Here is a 22444-nt window from a genome sequence, read left to right as displayed (position 1 = left end):
TTATTTTAAAGTATATTAGTGACATTAACGGTTGCCCGTGACAATTGGCAACATAATCATCACCCCTGGTTGATGGGATTTGAGTGGTGAGTGGCTTTCCATCTCTGTCTTCACTATTTACCCCCCAAAAAGGACACAGTGAATAGGTTGGTCAACAGAACTTCAAACCATATTGGACATTTAGTTTTGTGTGGTCTAACTAATAGAACTCCTACCTGATGTCATCACTGGTCTCATCTCTACGTGATGCCATTACCGACCTCATGTCTGTCTCATTCACTCCTTGCCTGTGTTCTTCTGCACTAAGACATATTGTCAAACAAACATTATCTAATCGATTTTTCATTAGTTTTTCCATATTACATTAACATTAAGAAATTAATTGGTATCAAGTGGCTCCCCCTACACTTCAACCTAATGTTAGACCTACCTCTTGCCTTCCCCTGTCTTTCCTGAGCCACCATCCTCACACCTGAATGAAATGAACTCACTGTTAAATATAGCAGCCTAAATTCAATTCTTAAATCAGCGTAGTGATGGCATCAGATAAGACAACTATTATGCAGTAAGGTTGTGCTGCTGTTGAAATTATATTAACATTTTGTATTTTAAATATATATATATTTTTTAAATATTTATTTATTTTTCTTCTTTATTGTGCATGCTACCTTATATTTACCAGTTGTTATTTTTACCTTAATAAAATTGAGATATCATGTATGGGATTGGTACCATAGGGTTTAACCAAAATCTAAACGTAGCTATCAGCGACATTGGTTTGCATTAACTTAGCAAACACTAGCCAGTCTGTTAACATGAATATTTGCAAGCCTCCAAGTTTGGCAAATCTATGCATGATTCCATGGTAAACCAGAGTTATTGCATTAGTTATGTTTTCCAGATTCTTGTCATTTATTGTACATGCTACCTTATATTTACCAGTTTTCAGCTCAGTAACCTCGGTGTTGCATATTCTAAGCTAGCCGTAAACCCCCATTTGGCTGCTACATTCCCAGTGTTAGCAAACGCTAGCTAGTCTGTTAACATGAATATTTACAAGCCTCCAAGCACAGACTTCACACTTTAAAAGGTCCCATGACATGGTGCTCTTTGGATGCTTTTATATAGACCTTAGTGGTCCCCTAATACTGTATCTGAAGTCTCTTTCCCGAAATTCAGCCTTGGTGCAGAATTACAGCCACTAGAGCCAGTCCCACAATGAGCTTTCCTTAGTATGTGCCATTTCTGGGTCTGTAGCTATTGAGGAGTAGAGCAGGGGGGGGGGGGGGGTATGGCCTTGACCAACTGCCACTTTGCTCGTTTGAAAGCCATGATGCCTCTCTCTCATGGGTGGGTCAAATTCTCTGGGCGGGCAAAGCAGATGCTCCAGATCGGCCCATCTGAGCTTTCATTTTCTCAAAGGCTTAGCAGGATATCCAGGGCTCGGTTTACACCTATCGCCATTTCTAGCCACTGGGGGACCAGGCAGGCTGGGGGAACTCATATTAATGTTAAACAAACCTCATAAAGTGAAATTTTCATGCCTTTAAAATCTTACCTGTTGCCCTTCACCATCCACTTATTTAACTGCTGTCACATCCCTTGACATGCCATCTCCTTTTCCCTCTTTCTTTCTTTTTCCACAAACGACAACTCACTACTCGTACCTGCTTGCTCGGCACTCACGGCGCCCACCCGCTCCCCGCCCCCTGCTCCCTCTTCTATGTCAACATTCTATGATGGAATCTTATGAGACAGGGCGCCTACTCTAGCCTGTTAGTCCTCTAAAATGTTATACACGGTAATAACATTGAGAAAATGCAGAAATGATTTAGAAACGCACAATAGCAGCTAATTATAGAAAAACTTATTGTTATTATTTTTTACCATCGCTTTGGTGTCCCCCATGGTGCTGAGTCCCTATGCGCTGCATATAGCACATACCCACTTTTTGCGCCACTGCTTAAAGAGCATGTGGACCCATCTGTTGTTGATGGGCAATGGAGATTGCCGCTGATGTTATCACAATGTACAAAGAAAGCTTTTGTTCACCTAAAAAACTGAAAACAGAATGATTTTGTAGAGAAACACTTTTCCACTGTGAGCCCACTGGATATCATGTAATTGAATATATACTACCTGAGTAGGGAGTAGAACTTATGATTGTAGTGGATTCTTTGCAGTGGATTGTGTCCACAAAGATAGCTATGTGTTATATCCAATCATCTTCTCACATGTGTCCACTCCCTCCTCAGGAGATGAAGATCCATTTGAGCATGCATCATCAGAAGAAATGTCTAACCATTTCCTGTCGTATAACCAAGTTTGGTTCAAGGTGGCAACAGTTCCTTTAACTGGCTAAACTAAATGGGGTGCAGCCACTAAGTTGTATCAATTACACCTGTGCTTTTTCTGCTATGACATGTTTGTCTATAAGATGTCTGACTGACTCATTATTTGACCAATCGTGTCTCAGCTTGGAATCAGCGTTTGTCCAATCACAGAAGAGAGCGAGATGATTGCCTCTCCCCCAAAACTGCATGTTGAAAACGAACGTCATCTGCTTCATACATTTAGCTAGCTTTAGCCAAAATTAGCTAGTTGTTCAAACCATAGATACAGCTTACCGAAACGAGAGTTTTTATTTTCAACCGACAGCCTACGCAGCGCTTATTTATTTGGTGCTCTCTGGGTTTACAGTGCCAAACATGTATATAACAGCCTTGTTGCGATGCAGAGACATGCTGAAAGCAGAACTGGTCGTGTAAAATGCTGGCTAGCCTAATCAAAGCTAGCTGACGAGCAGGGGCCGAGAAACGAAAGTAACGTTAACATTAACGAGAGATAAGCCTATCACAAGAATCCTGGACACAATTAAACATACTTGCCACTGAAGCCACAAGAAGAAGAACTGATAGAGGTAACGTTAGTTCCTTTCCTACAAAGTAAGTAACGTCTGGTACTTAAATAAGCAACGTTTTTAATAAACATCTCACACTAACATTGGCTAGTCTCCCGCTAACGTGTAACATTAGACAAACACTTTGACAACTGTAAACTCTAACGTTAGCTGGTTAGCTAGCAACACAAGTGGTCTTATTTTCAGTTGGGGACAACTCAGCTAACGTTATTATGGATTAGAGGGATACAAGTATAGTTGTAGCTAGCTATGTATCTTGGTGGTGGTGATGATGATTATAATATTATCGGCCCTGCTGATGTTGCGCCAGGTATTTACATTTAGTCCTGTTTTGTTAAGTAATTGACGTAGGTTGTTACCTTCTATTTTGCTGGTCAAATGTATCATTAGCACCAGTCTGCTTATATCTAACGTTAATGGCTTAAATAGCTGGTGAATGGCATAGCAACTTTTCTTTATGCTCAACATTTGGTAAATAATGTAAGTAAGTTCAGGATATAATTGTTTTAATACCACAAAGATCGCCAAGATCAAAAATATATTTATGCAAACGTATTCCCTATTTGGTGTTATTATTAAATTAGTATTCTATTATTTACTGTCAATGGACATACATAGCAAAGTCTGATGTCATTAAAAAATAGTCTGTATTCCCATTCTGTGCCTATGAAACACCAGTAAAGGAATTAACTTGTTTTATTTCCTTGTTGTGGATAGTTTTATTGGGTTGTTGGTGTGTTTTTAGTCATTGTTTGTGTGACAGTGTGTTCGAGAAATGGCAGTATCAACAGTGGCATGTTTTTGTTGGCACCTTGATGTGAAATCCTGCACTAGCCTATGCCTACTGCAAGTCCGTTGGCCTGTCCAAAGGCATTTATCTATACAATTTTGGTCATGTCTGTTGATTGATCGCTTTACACGCAGATGTACGCTCAGATACAGTGTTAACTGGCATGCTCGGAATTACTCAAAGATAAATTTGTGCCAAGAGGGTGAGTTGGATGATGTGTCTGAACAGAAAAAGTGAGTTGCAGATACATTTTTTGATAACTGTTTTTCAATTAATTTTAGAATTAAGCATTAATACTTTCCGTTTAAAACTGATGTCCAGATCATGAAATCTGGGATATGCATTATTATCCCTGATACTGAGGTCTGTTGACACTTTTTGCAATTTACTTAAACTTGTGTAGCCTTTATTACATTTCCAGGCATTGTCATATTCAGATTATGCTCACCATTTGCTTACGAAAGGGTTATTCACTTGCATAAGGACATATGTGATTAAGATAACAGGGCTCGACAGTAACAGTTGCCTGGTTGCCCTTGGCAACCAGATTGAGTCAATTGGCAACCATTTCGTGGCCTCTGGTTGCCCCCTTTGGCAACCACCTGTTGAATATTTGTGTTTGTTTTTTTTTTAACATAAAAACAAATCAAAACTGGAATATCTTATTTCAAACGAAGTCAATATTTTATTTGGTTTTCTCCTAAAGTTTAAACACTGCGTTTGTGCGCAACACAACATGGCAGCTGTTGTGTGACCGCTTTCCACACGCGCATTTGCCGTGAAACCTACAGGCAACGCAACTTTCTGTTCATGTTAATGGCGCATGTTAAAATCCGGTGCTAATATGGCACCGGTGCCTGGTAACTACCAGATGGAATAGCGACGCGGATTCTGGTGCCTCATTATGGTGCAACCTAAATCTCTGCGCTGCTCTCTGAAGCTCCGAAACAAACGTTACAGGCAACAGAAGCATCACTTGCAGGAAACAGTCAGCTGTTACACAAACTCCTGGGCAGTTAAGTGCTTCTGTTTCGTTTTTTACCCTCCATAGTGTTTTAAAGACGACAGCGACAGTGATGTTTGCTGTTTACTGCATGGGACTCTCACACCACCTGAAAACGGACTGCCAAGTCTGATCGCCGGTTACATGATTGGCCAACGCAGGGTGACGCCGGGTTGTGTTTCTCCAAAAGTTGAACTGGTCTTAACCTTTTGCCGTAGGCCCCTGCATATTTTTTCGAGCTACCCCTGCGGCACCCACCTACTGCCGTCATCTAAACACACTACTCCCATTCAAAATGAATGGAAAGACCTGCGTTTTTCGCCGGATCAAAGCAGAGAAAGGGGAGGTAACCTTGCTCCTTATGACCTCAGAAGGAGCCGATTCCAGATCGGCCCATCTGAGCGTTTTTATTTTCTCAAAGGCAGTGCAGGATACCCAGGGCTCGGTTTACACCTATCGCCATTTCTAGCCACTGGGGGACCATAGGCAGCCTGGGGGAACTCATATTAATGTTAAAAAACCTCATAAAGTGATATTTTCATGCCATAGGACCTTTTTTTAAATCACTAAAATAGTAGTGACGGCACCGTTTGGCTTGGTTATTACTGCAGTTAGCATCGTTTGTTACTTACCTAGTTTATGACAAATCATTTTGGCTGTACTTTCTAACATGATGTCATTGTGCTAACCGAGCACAGTTAGCCTTTACAACAGAGCCGCTTCACTACACTTCGATAATGTTTCATTACAGAGTTCTTTGTTGATTTGTGTTTGTCGCTGTGTGCTCGTTGTGGAAAATGAATGTAAACAAAGTTGTGTGCAGGTCCCCTAAAGGCCAGGCTGATGTTAGAAGTCACTCTAGTGGACAGAACGTGTAACAACAACCACATGCTTATAGTATATAGTGGCATTGACAATGCATAAGCCTGAGTAGTGTAGTACATAGTATTTAACAGGCTGCAATTGAGCATTAAATATTCGAGGAAAAAAAAATCTAATGGTATTATTGAGGAAGATTGACAGCTCTAGTGTGAATGCAGCCTTAATGACTCCAGCAGGTTCACTGAACCATCTGGATACATTTTATTTTCTGTGGTAATATGCAACCACATTGCATGTGTTGTTACAGTAGGTCTTACAGGAATTAAGATTGCTTTTAAACAATTTAAAACCATGTATATAGTAGATGTTGAACCTATGCAACAATATGTCATTCATCCTTCCGCCTCTCACCATTTCACTGTTTCTCAACTTTTGAGGTCTGGGAGTCAAATTAAAGGCAGTATAGGTTTCTTTATAGAGAGAGTACATGCTCTTCTTGTTGCTAAAAACCCACTCACAGTTCAGTATAACATTACATATTTACTTTCCTTCTCTTTGGCTATAGTCTGATATGATGCTTACCCACTGCTAGTACCAGCTCTACTCGGCTCGACTTGACTCGGCCGCGGTGCCCCGTCCTCCTTTTTCCATTGCAGATTTAGTACCGTGACCTAATGCAACACACACAGAACGTCAAAGGTGTGTTGTTTTTGATTCTCGGCATGTGGCTGTTTGCCACAGCCAGAAGACACATTTTATTTCAAAAGAAGCTGGAGGCAGCAACAAAACGCCACTGGCTAAACTATTTAAAAATGGCAAGTTTGTTCAGGACACCCCTGTCTGTCGCTAGCAATGATGATGCAGTGATTAGTCACGATTTTCTCTGACCAATCAGTAGTCTGCAGGTTTTCACGTCACCTTTTGGTATCGCCTCAGCTCGCTTGGAACCTCGATGGAGGTGATACTAAAAAAAAAAGTACCTGTTGGCAGGTACCAGGGACTTTTTTTCATAATGGAAAACGAAAGAAGGCGAGTAGAGGCTGTCTGTTCAAAGAGCACTTGTTCTGAGAAACTGACTACTTCTGATGCGACTTCAATGATGAGTCATCAGAGAGGGGGATCTTAGATATCTGTTTGTTCCACCTTTCCGATTTGTAAAAAGAGAGCTCTTATTGAGCGGTAAAACTGATTGCATTTTTAGTAAAATTCTTATCATTACAAAGTGCAGTTCTAGATACCTTTTCTTACTCTTCCAAATGTGGATGTGGCTAATGGATACTTATTCATAGGCAGCACCAGGGGCGGGCTTACAAGGCAACCTGTACTTAATCAGCAGAAAGTTAACAACTCGCCTAAATGGTAATTTAAATAAGTTAGTAGAAATTGATCATTTTAAATGTATTCTATGCTTTCAGTATTGGCTAAGAGAACCCAAGTCAAAACATGAAGTAAGATATGTACATTGCAGCTATTATATGCATGTATATGGCATAGCAGCATTGATTTTTAGGATTATTCCAAAATTCCTTATTATGGCCAAACCCTCCACTTTGGAATAGTTTAAGGAAGATCGCCATTGGCCAAGGGGACTTCTACCTGGGCTGTGTCCAAAATCATCCACTTATTCACTATTTGTAACTATACAGGAAATACTTGGTAGTGGACATTAAAGTGTGTCAGATCAGAAAAACAATACTCAGACACTACTTGATCATTACTTCCAGCGTCTCGTTTCTGTCTGTGCCATGCACGATGGTAGTTAGCTCTTGAGATTGTGTCTATCGATTTTTCCACTACTTTATTGCATTGTAAGATACATTTTAGTCCACTAAATCGGGTATAAAAATTCTCAACAGACATTCAGGCAAAACTACACACATTGCATAGTTGATGATTTTAGACACCGCACTGTTCTTCATAAAGGGCACAAGTTACATTTAATGCTAAACAGCCGTACTCGCTGCTGTACCCTAAAATAAGCCAGCTAGTTTGACTACTGTATCAACTGAACTTTTAGGATAAAGCGTGATGGCCTTTATCTGGCACCAGTAACCCCTTTTTAAAAGAACTACATAATGTAACAATAACTTATATCTTCAGTCAATTGCAAACTTAAACAAAATAACCTGTCCTCTAGTTTTCTCTTTTGTCTACTTGACAGGAGATGATGTTCAAGTTCACAACAAAACAAACAAAAACAATAAAACAGCCATGTCCACAGTTAAGTGTCTGAACAATCTATTTCCGAACAGTTGAACATATACTACTCCCTGTGTCCTTCTCCATTTCTACATCAGAAGGAGCACCGAGGCAAGCGTGGCGGAATTGGAAACTGACTGTTGTAGCGATCGCCGCTTTTTGGTCCTACACGTCCTGCGTCACAGACACACCCCCCAGGCCGCTTCGATAATTATGCCGGCAATTGCAAACTAAAATGGCGTTAACACTCGCCCGTGGAAGAGGCTGATTCCATCCAATGAGCCCTCAGTGACGAGTAAAAGGTCCCGTGTTTTTTTTTAGCCTCGTTCTAAGCGGATTACTCGTCTTCTTTTCTTCCTCTGTGATTCTACTGGAAAACCCCAACCCCACACTTGCAGCTGTACAGTCTCCGGAGCCGGAGGTAACTCAGCTAAGGAGGCAATCAAAGATTATCAACTAAAAGCAAGAGGCTTCACTATGTTGGTTTTCGGTGTCCCGCGGGGAACCTGAATTGTTCTTTTTTGTTTGTGGGTTTTGCTAGGGATCTCGAAGAGAACGGTTGCAGCACTGCAACACGTGTTTTTTTTCGCTTTGGCAATTTTGGTCGATTTTGAATTAAAATCGAAATAATGATACCTTTATTTGGTACATGGCCACAGTCTATTGTTAATTAGTGTAATTTTTACCACCAAATACAGTACACCTGTTGGGTGATGCTGTCATCTGAAATGTATATGTAGACTATGAGAGAGAGAGAGAGAGAGAGAGAGAGAGAGAGAGAGAGAGAGAGAGAGAGAGAGAGAGAGAGAGAGAGAGAGAGAGAGAGAGAGAGAGAGAGAGAGAGAGAGAGAGAGAGAGAGAGAGAGAGAGAGAGAGAGAGAGAGATCACTGCTGTGTGTAGTCTGTGTTTGACAGGCTAATCTGGCCCTGTGTGGATCCCATCAGCAGCTGACTGTTAAATTGAGTTAGCTTGTTAAAGCTACCCTGCTTGTCTGAAGTCTGAGACCTGTGGGCCTGTCTGTTTGCCAGCTTTCAACTTTGACTCTCAAACTGCATCAACCATTCACTTCATCTTTCCATGTGAGAGAAACAATTGTGTGGCGTGAGTAAATCAGAGCGAAGTCAGTTTATATATATATATACACACACACACACACACACACACACACACACACACACACACACACACACACACACACACACACACACACACACACACACAGGCTGAGGGACAAGGTTAGGCATTCAGTTGTGATGGTTAAGGTTAGGGTAAGGGGCTAGGGAATGCATTATGTCAATGACGGTCCCCACAAAGAGTGTGTGTGTGTCTCTGTGAAACACCTGTTGTATCACAATTAAATGAATTGGGAGAATGGAAGTCATACAAACCTCTGGTACTGATGATCCACTTTTTTCTAAAAGTAAACAAATAGTACTAGACTAAGACAACAAAGGCAGAGTGTAGACAATATTGTTTGTGGGTCTGTTTGCAAGTAACATCTAATTAAGTTTTAATCTTTGGGTATTTATATTAAGTATGTATATTTTACATTTATTTTATTTTTTTATTTTTTATTTTATTTTTTAATCACTTACAGACCTGCAGTTCTTGGTTACCTTGTTCTCGTGCACAAGTGTGTTGGCTAGTCTGCTGTCGTAGGCTTGGTTTGTGTGCATCACACACTAATGTGAACATAATGTGTCAACTAGAAACATTACTGGAGGTAAAAGCTGTGTGTGTGATATTAGGATCTGATTTAAAATGCATATTCCATTGGAAATTTTGATTTAAAAAAAAAAAAAAAATCACATCCTTTCAAGTCAGCTTTTGTTAAGTCGAAGTTATGTCTCAATTACTTTATTAAAATTATTATCAAGTGTCAAGTCGTAAATTTGTGACTTGAGTCTTAAATGTTCTCCACACCAGCTGCATAGCAAAAGCAGCCCGTCAGCAGCACAACTGGAAGAGCCTCAAACCTCGGTCACTGTCACTCTGGATCTGTTAAGCCAGCACTGTTGTGTATTCACAGGTGATTGTACAGTGCCCACTGGGCAATACAGGATCAGGTTTATGCACACAAATGAAATGTGAGTGAAGTACAAGCTGTCATGTGGGTGGTGTACATAGTGGTAGTGCTCATGTGTCAAGTCATGATTTTCTCCCCTTCATCTATCGCTAGGTAACGTTAATTTATTAAATTTTTGTTAATAAAATCTAAACTATGATTTAAGCTTTGACCTTAAATAATGGGTGAACAGAAATCTGAGCTAGTGGGAAAGTGGGAGGTTCTTATGTTAAAAAAAACAAAAAACAAAATGAACTTAACCATGTGCACATTAAGAGACTGGAACCTTGAGTATGCCTACAACTTATTTGTAAATAGACTTCATTGATATTTTCAGGAATTAAGATGCGAGTTAAGAGTCCAATTTCCGAGGCCATTAAGTAGTGTGACAATAAGACTGTAAAAGTTCATGTTCTCACATTACGTAACCAATTAACATAGCTGGGTACAGAATTATTCTTTCCCATACTCTCCTATCAAGCATCCTGCATTAGCTAAATCAACAGCAGTTGATTTAGATAATGCAGGTGAAGTTACACACCAATAACACATCCTCTCAAACACTTTGTAAAGTTTCTCTGGCTGGCCAAAGAAGCTTTTAAGTTTACTCCTCAGTCTCTTTAAGCATAAACCAAAGTGGCTGTGCTATTTCTGGATATGATGAGCAATGATCACTGTTTGGTTCAATTATTCCTTTAGGACTATTAGGTAAACAGTACAAGAAACACACACATACTTGTAAGCCCCAGCAGTCCAAGTCTATTCTTCAGTTGACTTTATTGACCACACAGTAGGCATAAGGTTTCCAGTACAGTGAATGCATTTTAAAATAATATTTCAGAGGATGTATACAGTAGATATTACACAAGTTTTTTTATGTTTGGTATTTTAATGCATTTTTCACTACATTATGAAAACCTTTCAGTTTTAGATGTATTGCCAGCTGAGTCTGAGCCTTTGAAACCCAGCAATATGAATGTATATGTTGACACTCAATTGTCAAACAGTTGTAAACTAGCTAAAGGTTAAACATCAAGAAACATAATTGGTCATGATTACAGATATGGAGTTATGGCTTAGTTAAATGATGAACGTATTGCAGCAGACCACTATTTTTGTGCCTTCGTGTACTACTTGTTTTAATATGTAAGTTTTGTGGTAATATTGTTTCAATTAAATGGTTGCTAATAGCGCTTTGTTACAAACCCTGCCTCTGTCAGGTGAACACATTTACTGTATAGTTGGATTGGAAAGTCTGGAGTTAACATTCAATTTAGATGCACCAATAAGCCACAATACCAGGGCTCTTCTAGTGTTAAACCTGAATTGAATGAAGCCATAATCCATGTTATTAGTTTCACCTGTGTCAAAATGTGTGTAATTGTGTAACCGCTTTTTATTATGAAAATGCAATTGGTGAGGATTAACATTTTAACTCTGTATTGTAATCAGTCAGAATTCTGGTATTGTGTCAACATAGTACAGGCATGCAGTGCTCAAGTGATAAATTATTTTTTCTTCTTTTTTTTGTCCTGTGTCTGTCTGTTCTTTTCTCTCCCACAGGTAGCAGTGGGTCTCTCTCTAGGGCAGAGCCATGGGTGCATTCCTGGACAAGCCCAGGACAGAGAAGCACAACTTGCATGCTGAGGGCAATGGCCTGCGCTATGGGCTGAGCTCCATGCAGGGCTGGCGGGTGGAGATGGAGGATGCTCACACAGCTGTGTTGGGACTTCCTGCTCCTGGTATGACTGACTGGTCCTTTTTTGCCGTGTATGATGGTCACGCTGGCTCAAGGGTTGCCAACTACTGCTCTAAGCATCTTCTGGAACACATAATCAGTACTAGCTTAGGGGCCGGAGGGATCCAATGTTCCCAGGCTGGTTCAGACAGCTCCACCAGTGACCCTCCAGCACTGGTTCCTCCTACAGTTGAGACTGTGAAATCCAGGATCCGGACAGGCTTCCTGAGAATTGATGAGCACATGCGCAGCTTTTCTGACCTTCGAAACGGCATGGACCGTAGTGGCTCTACAGCAGTGGGAATCCTCTTGTCACCTGATCATTTCTTCTTCATCAACTGTGGCGATTCTCGAGCTGTTCTATACCGCAATTCACATGTGTGCTTCTCCACACTTGACCACAAGCCTTGCAACCCACGTGAGAGAGAGCGCATTCAGAATGCCGGCGGCTCAGTGATGATTCAGAGGGTTAATGGGTCACTGGCTGTATCAAGGGCCTTGGGGGACTTTGATTACAAGTGTGTGGAGGGGAAGGGCCCCACAGAGCAGCTGGTTAGCCCCGAACCAGAAGTGTTTGAGATGGTTCGGGCCCCTGAACAGGATCAGTTTGTGATCCTGGCGTGTGATGGTATCTGGGATGTTATGTCCAATGAGGAGCTGTGTGAGTTTGTGAAATCTAGGCTTGAGGTGTCTGATGATCTGGAGAGAGTCTGCAATGAAGTGGTGGACACCTGCCTGCACAAGGTTGGTACACATTTGTTTTTGAGCATTACTTTTGTGTGTTTTTGCTATGATAGGCACTGTTTGTTAATGGCTTCTAGAGATTGAAATGTGTGGAATCTGGCAGAATCAAGTCCTCCAAGAAACCGGTTTGCCACAAATGACTAAAATTATTGTCGCCAAGAAGGCCATTTAAATTTCCTGCTCCAAAGGGATCTATATGATGAAGAAATGTTAAATGTACATAAAGTTCTAAAGATATGAATTTTTTTTTTTAGCTGAACATGAACTAGTTGTAACCGCTTTAATGACCCAGGCATAAAATGAATGGTTCCTCAAATTAGCAAGGAAGAGAAATTGTTTGGGCAGTTTTACAACATGACAAAGTAGACCTGGGCCATATGATGGTATATATCGTTATCATATAACGTTACGGCAATATCACAGTTTATTACAATGGATTCAAATAGTGGCAAGTGTTCAGATGGAAAATAACCCATAAAATACTAGCGTATAATATTTGTTACAATATTGATATTGAGCAGCCTGTCTCAACACTGCCTCGCTGTGATTCACAGTGCAGACTGTTCCACAACTTGTGCATAGGAAATAATTATTTCTTTCAATACTACACAATAACTCCTTTTTTTTTTTTTTTTGCTCTTCTCTCCTCCCGTCCATCTCAGGGGAGTCGGGATAACATGAGTATTGTGTTAGTGTGTTTTCCCAACGCTCCCAAAGTGTCGGAGGAAGCTGTGAGGAAAGATGCTGAGCTCAACAAATATCTGGAGTCTCGAGTGGAAGGTGAGAATGGACGTATATTACACATACGGATGTTTTATTACACATTTTAGTTGCTCATTTTCATAATCTTTTCTTAGTTACTCTTGAAAACAGCTCTGGAGTATTCAAATTGTATGTGTGGTTTAAAGTGAACACAAGGCCATTTCATTTAAATAGGTTCTTGAGTTACTGTCATGTGGTAAACTGAAAAATTACTGTATGCTTTTATAACGGCTGTGGATTTACACCCTTATTTATAACCTCAATCCATTTCAAGAACGTTAGGACCATACATCAAAATCACACCCATTAATATTTGTGTTTTATGAAGTTGTAGTTGGAAAAACTGGTCTTATCTTAGACAAAGATTTTTCTGGGAGATGCAGGATCTTTCTCCAACTGCAATTCATATCTGTATGTATGTTTTCTCTATTGACTGACCCTGCCACTCTCTATTGTCTAAACTCCAGCCAAGTTATCTCTGGCTCACAGAAGAGGAATGACACCACCATGACCTCCTTTTCCATTTCAGCAAGCATCTTTCTTCCCTGCTTGCTCCTCTCCTCCCTTTTCCTCCCTAAACAGATCTTTCTCTCCCCTCCCTCACTCAAACATTCCCTGTCTTGTTTGGATGGATTCCCTCCTGTTTGTCTTTCTGTCCTTTTCTTTCTCATTTCATCCTATTTTTTTCATGGTGCACTGGTCCCTCTGATGTGCAGAGTGCAGCTTTTTTAGAGTTTGTAGGTAACGTCGGCTGTCTTCCAAGGCTACTTTTCGTGTTAATCCAGCACTTGTCTTGTTTTACCAAACTGGTACCAGTTTTGTCTTGATCCTCAGAATGGAAAACCCTGGGCATAGTATTTGGAAGATATGTTGTAATATCCATTGTAAGAATATGAATGCAGGTGGTAACACAAAGAGGTAGTTATTGTGTGTAGGCACTCCAGACTGAGTTAAAATCATTTCACATTTCAAGGTAAACTACAGTTATGCAAAAGTTTGTTTGGGTGTTTGGCTTCAGGTACTGTCCAATACTGGAAGGAAGAAAGAAAGGAAAAGAGTTACAGGAATGCTCTGGTTGAACATTGACCTGGCCTCATGCCACTCTGTCTGTTGCAGGCCTCTTCCTGTAACCATCTCTCTCTGTATCAGAGACACACTCGTTTCCACAAATTAATTTGTATGTTTTCCGTCTTGACTCCTTTTCTCCTTTTATTTGTCACACTTTTGGTCGCTCTCTTCTTTTCTCCCTTTCCTATCCTTCCCCAGCTGTTCTTGGCTATATCCAGCTCTGTTAATACTGACTTGTATAACATGTCTGGTGTTTTTAGAGATGCTGTCTCGGCCAGGGGAGCACGGGTTTCCTGACCTGGTAGAAGTGATGAGGAACCTGTCCACCGACATCGGCATGCCCGTGCTGCCACCAGGGGGAGGCTTTCACAGCAAGTAAGCATCACCGCCTTCAAAGGGTTCTCTGTGTTATTTTAACACAGGAGTTGCACGTTATTCCGCATTCATAAACATTTGGAATAAAAATATTAACCACAAGGAGAGTGTATAATGAAAATGAAAATGCCAAGTATCTAGTGTGTGTAACCCAGGTATTGTTTTTTTGTCATTTGGACTTTCTAACTAGGAATAGAAAATACTTTTCCTAGTTTGCAGTCATTACAATACAAGCAAGATTTTTTTCTACTACTTCACCTTACCGTACCTTGTTTTTCCTGTTGCTTTGATAGATTGTTTGAATTAAATAGCTCAAGAGACCTGATCACATGTTTGTGTCTGTGTACCTCCTGCAGACAAAGTGTTATTGAAGCAGTATACAACCGTCTAAATCCATACAGGGAGGAAGATGGGGTGAGTATAGTAGTTATTTGTGATAGTGTATGTGATGAATTTGAGCTTTGTCCTTCTTTGACCATTTACACAACACTCACACAAACATTTTTCTAAAGTCTTAAGGGACACTACACATATGAACATATAAAACTTATAGTTTCTAAAAACCTCTCAACCACACTCAAAACGTATTATAATTGACGTCAGAGGTGGCTTTGAGCACAGCACACCCTCCCATATGATAAACATCTTTCTTTCTTTTTTTTTTCTGTGCGTGATTCACACCTTCCTGTCAGCCCTCATAATGGGTTATGCATGACAACACAGCTTTGTCAAGTCTTTCTAGTGGAACTGAAAACTGTTTGTCTTTTACCAAGTCCAGTGAAAGCATTCTCTTCTACGGTATTTAGTCAAAGTGGGGCACTCCCTGTTTATCAAGGTTTTGAGCAGATTTTTGAGCGTTTTCCCATTGGTTCAGTTTCATTTCACACAGACAAATCCAAGCAAACCAAAATGCGTCACTACAAACCACGCAATAATGTTCACTCCGCTTATTGGTCAGATGTGTCTAGGGCGGGAGCAAAAAAGTAAATGCAGGAAGAAGGTCCTATGATCTGGTCTAGTGCATATTTCTTGCGTGTCCATGGTCAAACAAGCTCCTTTCATTTAAATAATTTTCCAGACATTGTTTCGGGAGCGACATTACTGCGTCTGCCCAGCTCACCGAGACTTCGCTCTACTCTACCGGCCTCTGTCTCCCACTTTAGCAGCGTGCAGTACACATAGTTGGGGTGGTTCGAGGTCGGCTCATGTTCTCACCGCAAACAACCGCTCCAGAGTTCACTTGAAAGCGTACCGAGACCACCTCTTCAAAGAGGTCTCGGTACGCTTGTTTAGTCCGCTTTTGGTGAGCATCAGGGTGCGATTGCTGCATCACACCTGCCCAAATGAACCGCACGGGTAAACGAACTCTAGTGTGATTCAACCTAACTAAATGAGGCAGGTGTCAAAAGCCCCCTTAGACACCAAAGTAATTCGCCTTCTTGAGGATGACTCCATATTTTATAAAATTGTAAGCTGTCTGTTGCGTCTCTGCATCATCGGACTTTGTATCGCCTTTGTGTTATTAGAAATATTTTGAAACGCAAGTCGCAGACTTGGATACACACACTTAAACACACCCATGCACACACACTGAAAATAAAGCAGTAGTCAAAACTAAATATATAAAAATAAATGACAATAAGTAATGCCAAATACTAGGGATGCACCGAATATTCGGCCACCGAAAATTTTCGGCCGAAAATGGCCCAAAAGGGCATTTTCGGTTTTCGGCCGAAATACTTTTATCACCGAAACAATACGGCCGAAAATGTTGTGACCTGCACGTGTGTCAGTACCCGATCCGTTCCACCTGCAAAGCGTCTCCTAAGCAACGAGGTTGAGACGGACCACGGAGTGAAAAAATGACAAGCACGCGCTTAGAGTCTGCGGCCAACGTTTCGTGAGATCTATTCGGATCCTCTGCACTTCATCGCGACTGTACTTGATCCGCGTTATAAAGACCTTGTTACTTGGATGCGGAAATAAAGCGGCGCACGAGAAATGATCCAGGCCGCGATGGATGCGGAGAACCTGCGTGGAGACGGAGCAGCGCCCAGCGCAGGAGGAGATCAGAGCGCAGAAAAAAAAGACTCGTCTCTCTGCACCAGATGAGGGGCATGCACCCTCGTTGTCTGATATGTTCAGTGAAATCCTGCAAGAAAAGTGCCAATAATAATAATAATAATAATAATAATAATAATAATAATAATAATAATAATAATAATAATTATAATAATAATAATAGGTAAGCTATTCTGTTCTTAGGGTACTATATACTGTATGTGACTATCAGATTGTACTAATAATTGGCTTAATTTCTTTCGGTGTTTCGGTTTTGGTTTTCGGTCTTGGTTTCCTCTTTTTTTCGGTTTCTGCCAAGAATTTTCATTTCGGTGCATCACTACCAAATACCAATATAATGCACAGATTTAGTGCAACACTAGGAGCGAGTGATTGCAGAGAGATTCTTAACTGAAAACCTTTTTCAAGTTTCAAACGCTCACGTTTGTGTAGGTCTGAAAAGTGCCAATTTCAATGCAAACAAAGTATCAAAATGCCCTAACATAATTTTCAAATCATTGCTGCAGTATTGATTCTTTTCTGTCTGTCCCTATTCTCAGTATGTTCCAGAGACCAACATATCCATCTTCAGTTTGTCTTTTTTCTGTTAGCTGTTTACCTTTGTCGCATGCAACTACTGTATGTTTGTTGTGAACACACAACAAAAAAAGTATACTCATAACATTGGAAATAAAAAGTAAAGGTATGTTTCTTATTATATCCTGTTTCACATAAAGGCCTAGTTCTCTATTTAGTTGTGGTGAATAAAAGCTGTGGCCACTATTTGAGAATGTATGGCACTAAGGAGTCTGTATGGAACAACTGTGACGTTTTCACACCTGCCTCGTGCAGTTCGGTTGAATCGCTCTAGAGTCTCTAGAGAGTTTGTCCCGCTGGTGCGGTTCGCCAGGGCAGGTGAGAACGCGGCATTCAAAAAGCGGACCAAACAAGCGTACCGAGAACTGCTTGAAGAGGTGGTCTCGGTGCGCTTTTAATCAAACTCTGGAGCGGTTCGTTTTTGGTGAGAATATGATTCGTACACTATACATACTCCGCAAGTCTCAGCTAATGTCTCCTGTAGTCAGGTGTGTTTAGCAATCTGCGATGCGGTAGAGCAGCAAACTGTAGCAGCTTGCAGTGTTTCTCTCACAGAAATAGACTGCGGTCAAGCTCGGCGTCCGTCACTCGCATCTCCGTGGTCAAACCTGCTGCAGCTAAAATTGGAGACAGACGCCGGCAGAGCAGAGCAAAGTCTCGGTGACCAGAGCAGGTGTAGTAAAGTCTCTCGCGAAACACTGCCTGATCATTTTAATGAAATGAGCTGGTTTTATGGAGATGCAAGAAATATGCACTAGTCCAGAACACAGGACGTTCTTCCTTCCATTGACTTTCTTGATCCCACCCCCAGACACATCCGACCAATAAGAGGAGTGGACGACCTTGCATGGTTTGTAATGGCGTGTTTTGGTACGCTTAGATTTTTCAAACCGAACCAAGGGCAAATTGCTCCAAGTTTACAAACTCACCAGCTGATTTGGACCAAAGCAAACAAACTACAGGTGTGAAAATGCCCTAAGGATGTAGTCTTGCCCACAGATGTGGAAATATACTCTTGTGTTTTGCAGAGATCTTTACTTGCCAGCAAGTTTTACAGAAAGATGCCATTTCTGACATAATGGCTTGAAAACTGGGAGTCAATGACAACTGTGTGTGTTGTTGCAGTGGATGGGTGGTTACATGTGAGTGTGTGTATGGGTTTTTAAATGATGGAGATGTTTCTGTGGGGGAATAACACTCTGAGATGCCACTATGATCGTCGATAGCGCTGCAGTGTCATTCAGCTCTGTCCACTTGTTTGTTAGCTGTTATGTCTGGTGTATTCTTGTGTCTGTTTGTGTCTGCTAATGATGGACAAAAGTCCTGAGGTAGAGCCTGATTTTGTGTGTGTGTGTGTGTGTGTGTGTGTGTGTGTGTGTGTGTGTGTGTGTGTGTGTGTGTGTGTGTGTGTGTGTGTGTGTGTGTGTGTGTGTGTGTGTGTGTGTGTGTGTGTGTGTGTGTGTGTGTGTGTGTGTGTGTGTGTGTGTGTGTGTGTGTAAGGACTTAGACTTCCTGTGATTTATTTATTTTTTTGCCGTATCTTAATCTACTTTTTTAATCTATTTTAAAGCCGCTGTGAGTAGAGTTTTTACTTATAGCCAAATTATTGTGATGACAAGTTTTTCTTTGTAGAAAAATGTGACAGTCATGGTGGAAATTGCTGCGGTCTGTGATGCTAGTCTAATTTTTCAAATTCTACACATTTTGGCTTCAAATAATTTTAATCACAATGGCAACAATGTTTAAGAAATGCTGTAATGCTTAGGTTTGACTACACTTTTTAGTTTTTAAGATTTCACAAAATACCACCTCTGAGGTATTTATTTATTATTTATACAAAGGCTGCATGTCCTAATAAAAGTATTTAGTTTATCTGTCCATCATTACTAAATTTTACACTGGCAGGTATGGCTGCAAACTGACTCGGATAAAGTAGTGCTACACTACTACAACTAGCCGGAAAACCTGAAGTTTGAATTACTCACCTTTCACGTTTTATAAACAGTATTTATTTTATTCCTGTTTTAACTGACAAACCGCAACGACGACAAATATTAGTTTATTTGCTCTAATATATGACAAAAAACGCCACCTCCTGTAGTTATTGTTAGCTTCATTGCAGTACTTGTACATCATACCTTGACCCAAACCCCATGTCTATAAAATAATCCACCAACTAATGAGCGACGGGGTTCGAAGAGTAGCAAGACAGGAGTGAACGACAAACCCTGTTGATATATTTAGTGCAAAAAGCTAGAAAATAACTGATGTCACCTTTTTAACCTAAAACAAATCCCAAATGTCTTTTTTCCAACTTTTAATACAATATTTTATCATAGCAGCACAAATAGTGGAATGGTTCCACTCTTCAAAAATATAGTTAGCAAATGGACACACTTTTATTTAAGTCCACTTGAAGGAAATAATTTACAGGGACATAAATATTATTGATGCAGTTAAATACATATACAAAATCATGGGCCATTGGCATACAGCAGGTCTTCATAATATTAAGCATATCCTTCCTTTCTCACGGGTATAAGTAACAGTGTCTTCGCCATATATGGCGGCTGCCTATGATAGCAGACAGAGCAGAGCACGGTACTTTGCTAGACGTTTAGCCCTCTTTTTGGGCATCCCAAGCTGATGAAGCCCTCTTACGACCAGCCCACGTGTGTGTCCTAAGCTGCCAAAAATGATATATAGTCAGCACCTATAGCATAGCTCTGAGATGGTGTTTAGGAGTGGTTGGTATTAAATTACCTTGGTCAAACACACACACACACACACACACACACAGGCAATGATAAGGGATATATCGATTTGTCTAACTGTGTGTTCACCCTCCGATTAACGCAGCCCTCCTGTTTCATTTGGTAAGTGATCACATATATAAGTGTTACACCCCTTCTTCCAACCCCTCATCCACACACACACACACACACACACACACACACACACACACACACACACACACACACACACACGTGTTCTTACAGGCATGTAAGTGGTGACCGTATGTCCCTGTCACTCCATCAGTCTCTACTCCCTGCTCTGATCTACTCTCTGGCATGTGGAGCTCCGTGACGTTAATGCGTGCGTGCGTATGGACGTCTGTGTGTGCAGACACGACTGTCCAGGTTTAATGAGGATGAATGGTCGTTGTTTCTGGTCCTGTCCGTCCCCCTCTCACGTCACACGCTCACGCCCTACACGCATGCATTGCTGTCTCTCTTGCTGTCTTTCCACAACTGCACGCAAGTATATAACAGTCTTTGTTTCTGTGTCACTCCCTGCAATAAGGCAGAGGCCTTGGAGTTGGCGTATCGTTGCAGAAAGAACCTACACGCTGAGATTGAAAATGTGCCCTGACTTACACTGCTTTCAACTTTATTTTATTTTAGTTTTGTTGTTGTAGGAAAATCTGGCCTTGAAGTCCAGATTGGGGAATCCTTGAATGTGTCCGTAATGATTGTGCTTCTATATTCGATAAGTGTGTCCTCTTTTTCACACTTCTTTTTCTTTCTTTCTCTTATTCCTCCTTCCCCCATCCTTCCTTTCCTGCCATATTCTACTCTTCCCCTCTCCTCTCATTCTCTCTTCCCTTTCTTCTTTGTGGCTTTCCTCTTACAGAGCGGAGCTGAGTTGGAGTACAACTGGTAGCTGTCCAGCACAACTGCCTGATCAAGAACAGGACCATTTTTCCACACCAGATCACATCCATAATCACCTTTTTAATTTCCTCTGGGATTTGTTTTATTTATTTTTATTCCCCACACTGAGAGATCAATCGAAGCAAAAATCCTGGTTTTTAAAACCTTATGTGGAGGACTGCAAAACCGATTTACTTGGTTCTTTTTGTAGAACAAAACAGGGAAAAATACAAACAACTACATTGATATCTGAAAGCAGAACTACAATTACAGTATATACTTCAGAGAAGCAAACGGGCACAGTTTGTCTTGCCCCTCGTTTTCTTGTGGTGGTTGTTTTGGTTGTGGATTGACACACAGGAGCAGCCCTGCTCTGAACGCTTTGGGGCTTCATGGTGCCTTTCTCAGAACTGAAAGAGAAGGGAGACCCTCAAAAGTCAGCCAGACAGGCATTCACTCCTGGATGTTTGTAAGATACTAAAAAGACTAAAGTGGTTTGTTGGCTGCATTTTTTATGGCATTATTTGTTTTGAAGTGTGAACTTTACTTGCACCTGACTGGCAGCCAATCGACCACACAAGCCTGCGACTCCCACACACCTCAAGCTATGCTGTCCAGTTCAGGCAAGCTTAGTGTTCTGGGCATACTGGTACTCTAACGGGGGCCCAACACTTCACCTGCCCATGCTCCTGGTTCGCTGGAGGCAGCCTCACAGAACTCCACGCTATCCAAAGACTACTGGGTTACAGCCTCAAATTCATCATCTGAGGCTACACACCTGAACACGAGGGGAGAGCTCATGAGAGAACCAAGTCTGTCTGGCAACTAATTTCAGTTTGGCTCCTCCATACCGTGTCCAAACTAAAGTAAGTCATGGGCTGGTGTGCCTGGCTGCAGATAGGAATTACATGGAGATGGTTTAAACTCAAGTGTGATGACTCTTCTTGCACGTCCCTGCTCACTTTCTCTCCTCTTGCCCCTTAAAGGATGTTATCAAACAGTTGATTTCTCACTCTTCCCCTCTGCCTCTCTCTTTTCGCTTTCTCTTCATATGACAGAAGAGACTCGGCCGTCATTTGCATTGGCAGACATTGCCAGAAACCTAAGCTTTTGAGCCTGCTGTTGTTGAAGAGATAGAAAGATAGAAATTATATTCATATATATACAGATATATATTTTGATTTGTTTTCATCTTAATTCCCAGCCATGGTGTTCGTTGTGCATTGTGGTCTGCGTGTGTGCACGTTTTGTGTAGACAAATTTAAGACGGAAAAAAGTCAAAGTTGCACATAGCAACGTTCCAAAGACAGGGTATGGGGATAAAGTAATTCCAGCCTCACCTTCTTCTTCCCCATTTCTCCTCAACACACACCACACACACACACACACACACACACACACACACACACACACACACACACACACACTACTGCTTGTGCTACAACCTTTTCTATCTCTCAAATATCCTGTGTATAAAAAAAGCCTTTCTTTTATTTTGATTGAAGAAATTCCATCATTTACCTTTTTTTGTTTCTATTTAAATGTTTTTTGGTGTATATGGCTTTTCAGAGTACAGTGGCTGTGGTCCTATTACAGATAGGTAAGAAAACAACAAGGGGAGCATAAAATATTCCTTGTACAGCAAA

General features: G+C 41.0%; 1 protein-coding gene across 3 annotated transcripts; it reads left to right on the top strand.

Annotated features, from left to right (window-relative positions):
- Positions 1-2534: 2534 nt before the first annotated feature.
- ppm1ba (protein phosphatase, Mg2+/Mn2+ dependent, 1Ba) lies at positions 2535-22219 on the top strand. 3 transcript variants are annotated; one of them, XM_039784269.1, is made up of 7 exons: positions 2535-2945; positions 11364-12282; positions 12945-13062; positions 14373-14487; positions 14844-14901; positions 20005-20021; positions 20779-22219. In XM_039784269.1, coding segments are annotated over exons 2-7 (1197 nt in total). In that variant the 5' UTR covers positions 2535-2945; positions 11364-11394; the 3' UTR covers positions 20780-22219. The 3 variants fall into 3 exon arrangements, with proteins under 3 accessions (XP_039640203.1, XP_039640201.1, XP_039640200.1); XM_039784267.1 differs by lacking the exon at positions 20005-20021 and having other exon boundaries at positions 2535-2920; XM_039784266.1 differs by lacking the exon at positions 20005-20021.
- The last annotated feature ends 225 nt before the right edge of the window (positions 22220-22444 follow it).

This window comes from Perca fluviatilis, chromosome 19 (assembly GCF_010015445.1).
Source record: "Perca fluviatilis chromosome 19, GENO_Pfluv_1.0, whole genome shotgun sequence".
Taxonomy (NCBI): domain Eukaryota; kingdom Metazoa; phylum Chordata; class Actinopteri; order Perciformes; family Percidae; genus Perca; species Perca fluviatilis.
The sequence above is the reverse complement of the archived record's forward strand: the minus strand, read 5'-3'. Positions and strand labels throughout refer to the sequence as shown.

Excerpts from the sequence above, each read along its gene's own strand:
- ppm1ba (XM_039784267.1), top strand. The coding sequence starts at position 11,395 with ATGGGTGCATTCCTGGACAAGCCCAGGACAGAGAAGCACAACTTGCAT. Across the intron at positions 12,283-12,944 it reads TGGACACCTGCCTGCACAAG|GGGAGTCGGGATAACATGAG; the intron begins GTTGGTACACAT and ends CGTCCATCTCAG. Across the intron at positions 14,488-14,843 it reads GGGGGAGGCTTTCACAGCAA|ACAAAGTGTTATTGAAGCAG; the intron begins GTAAGCATCACC and ends TACCTCCTGCAG.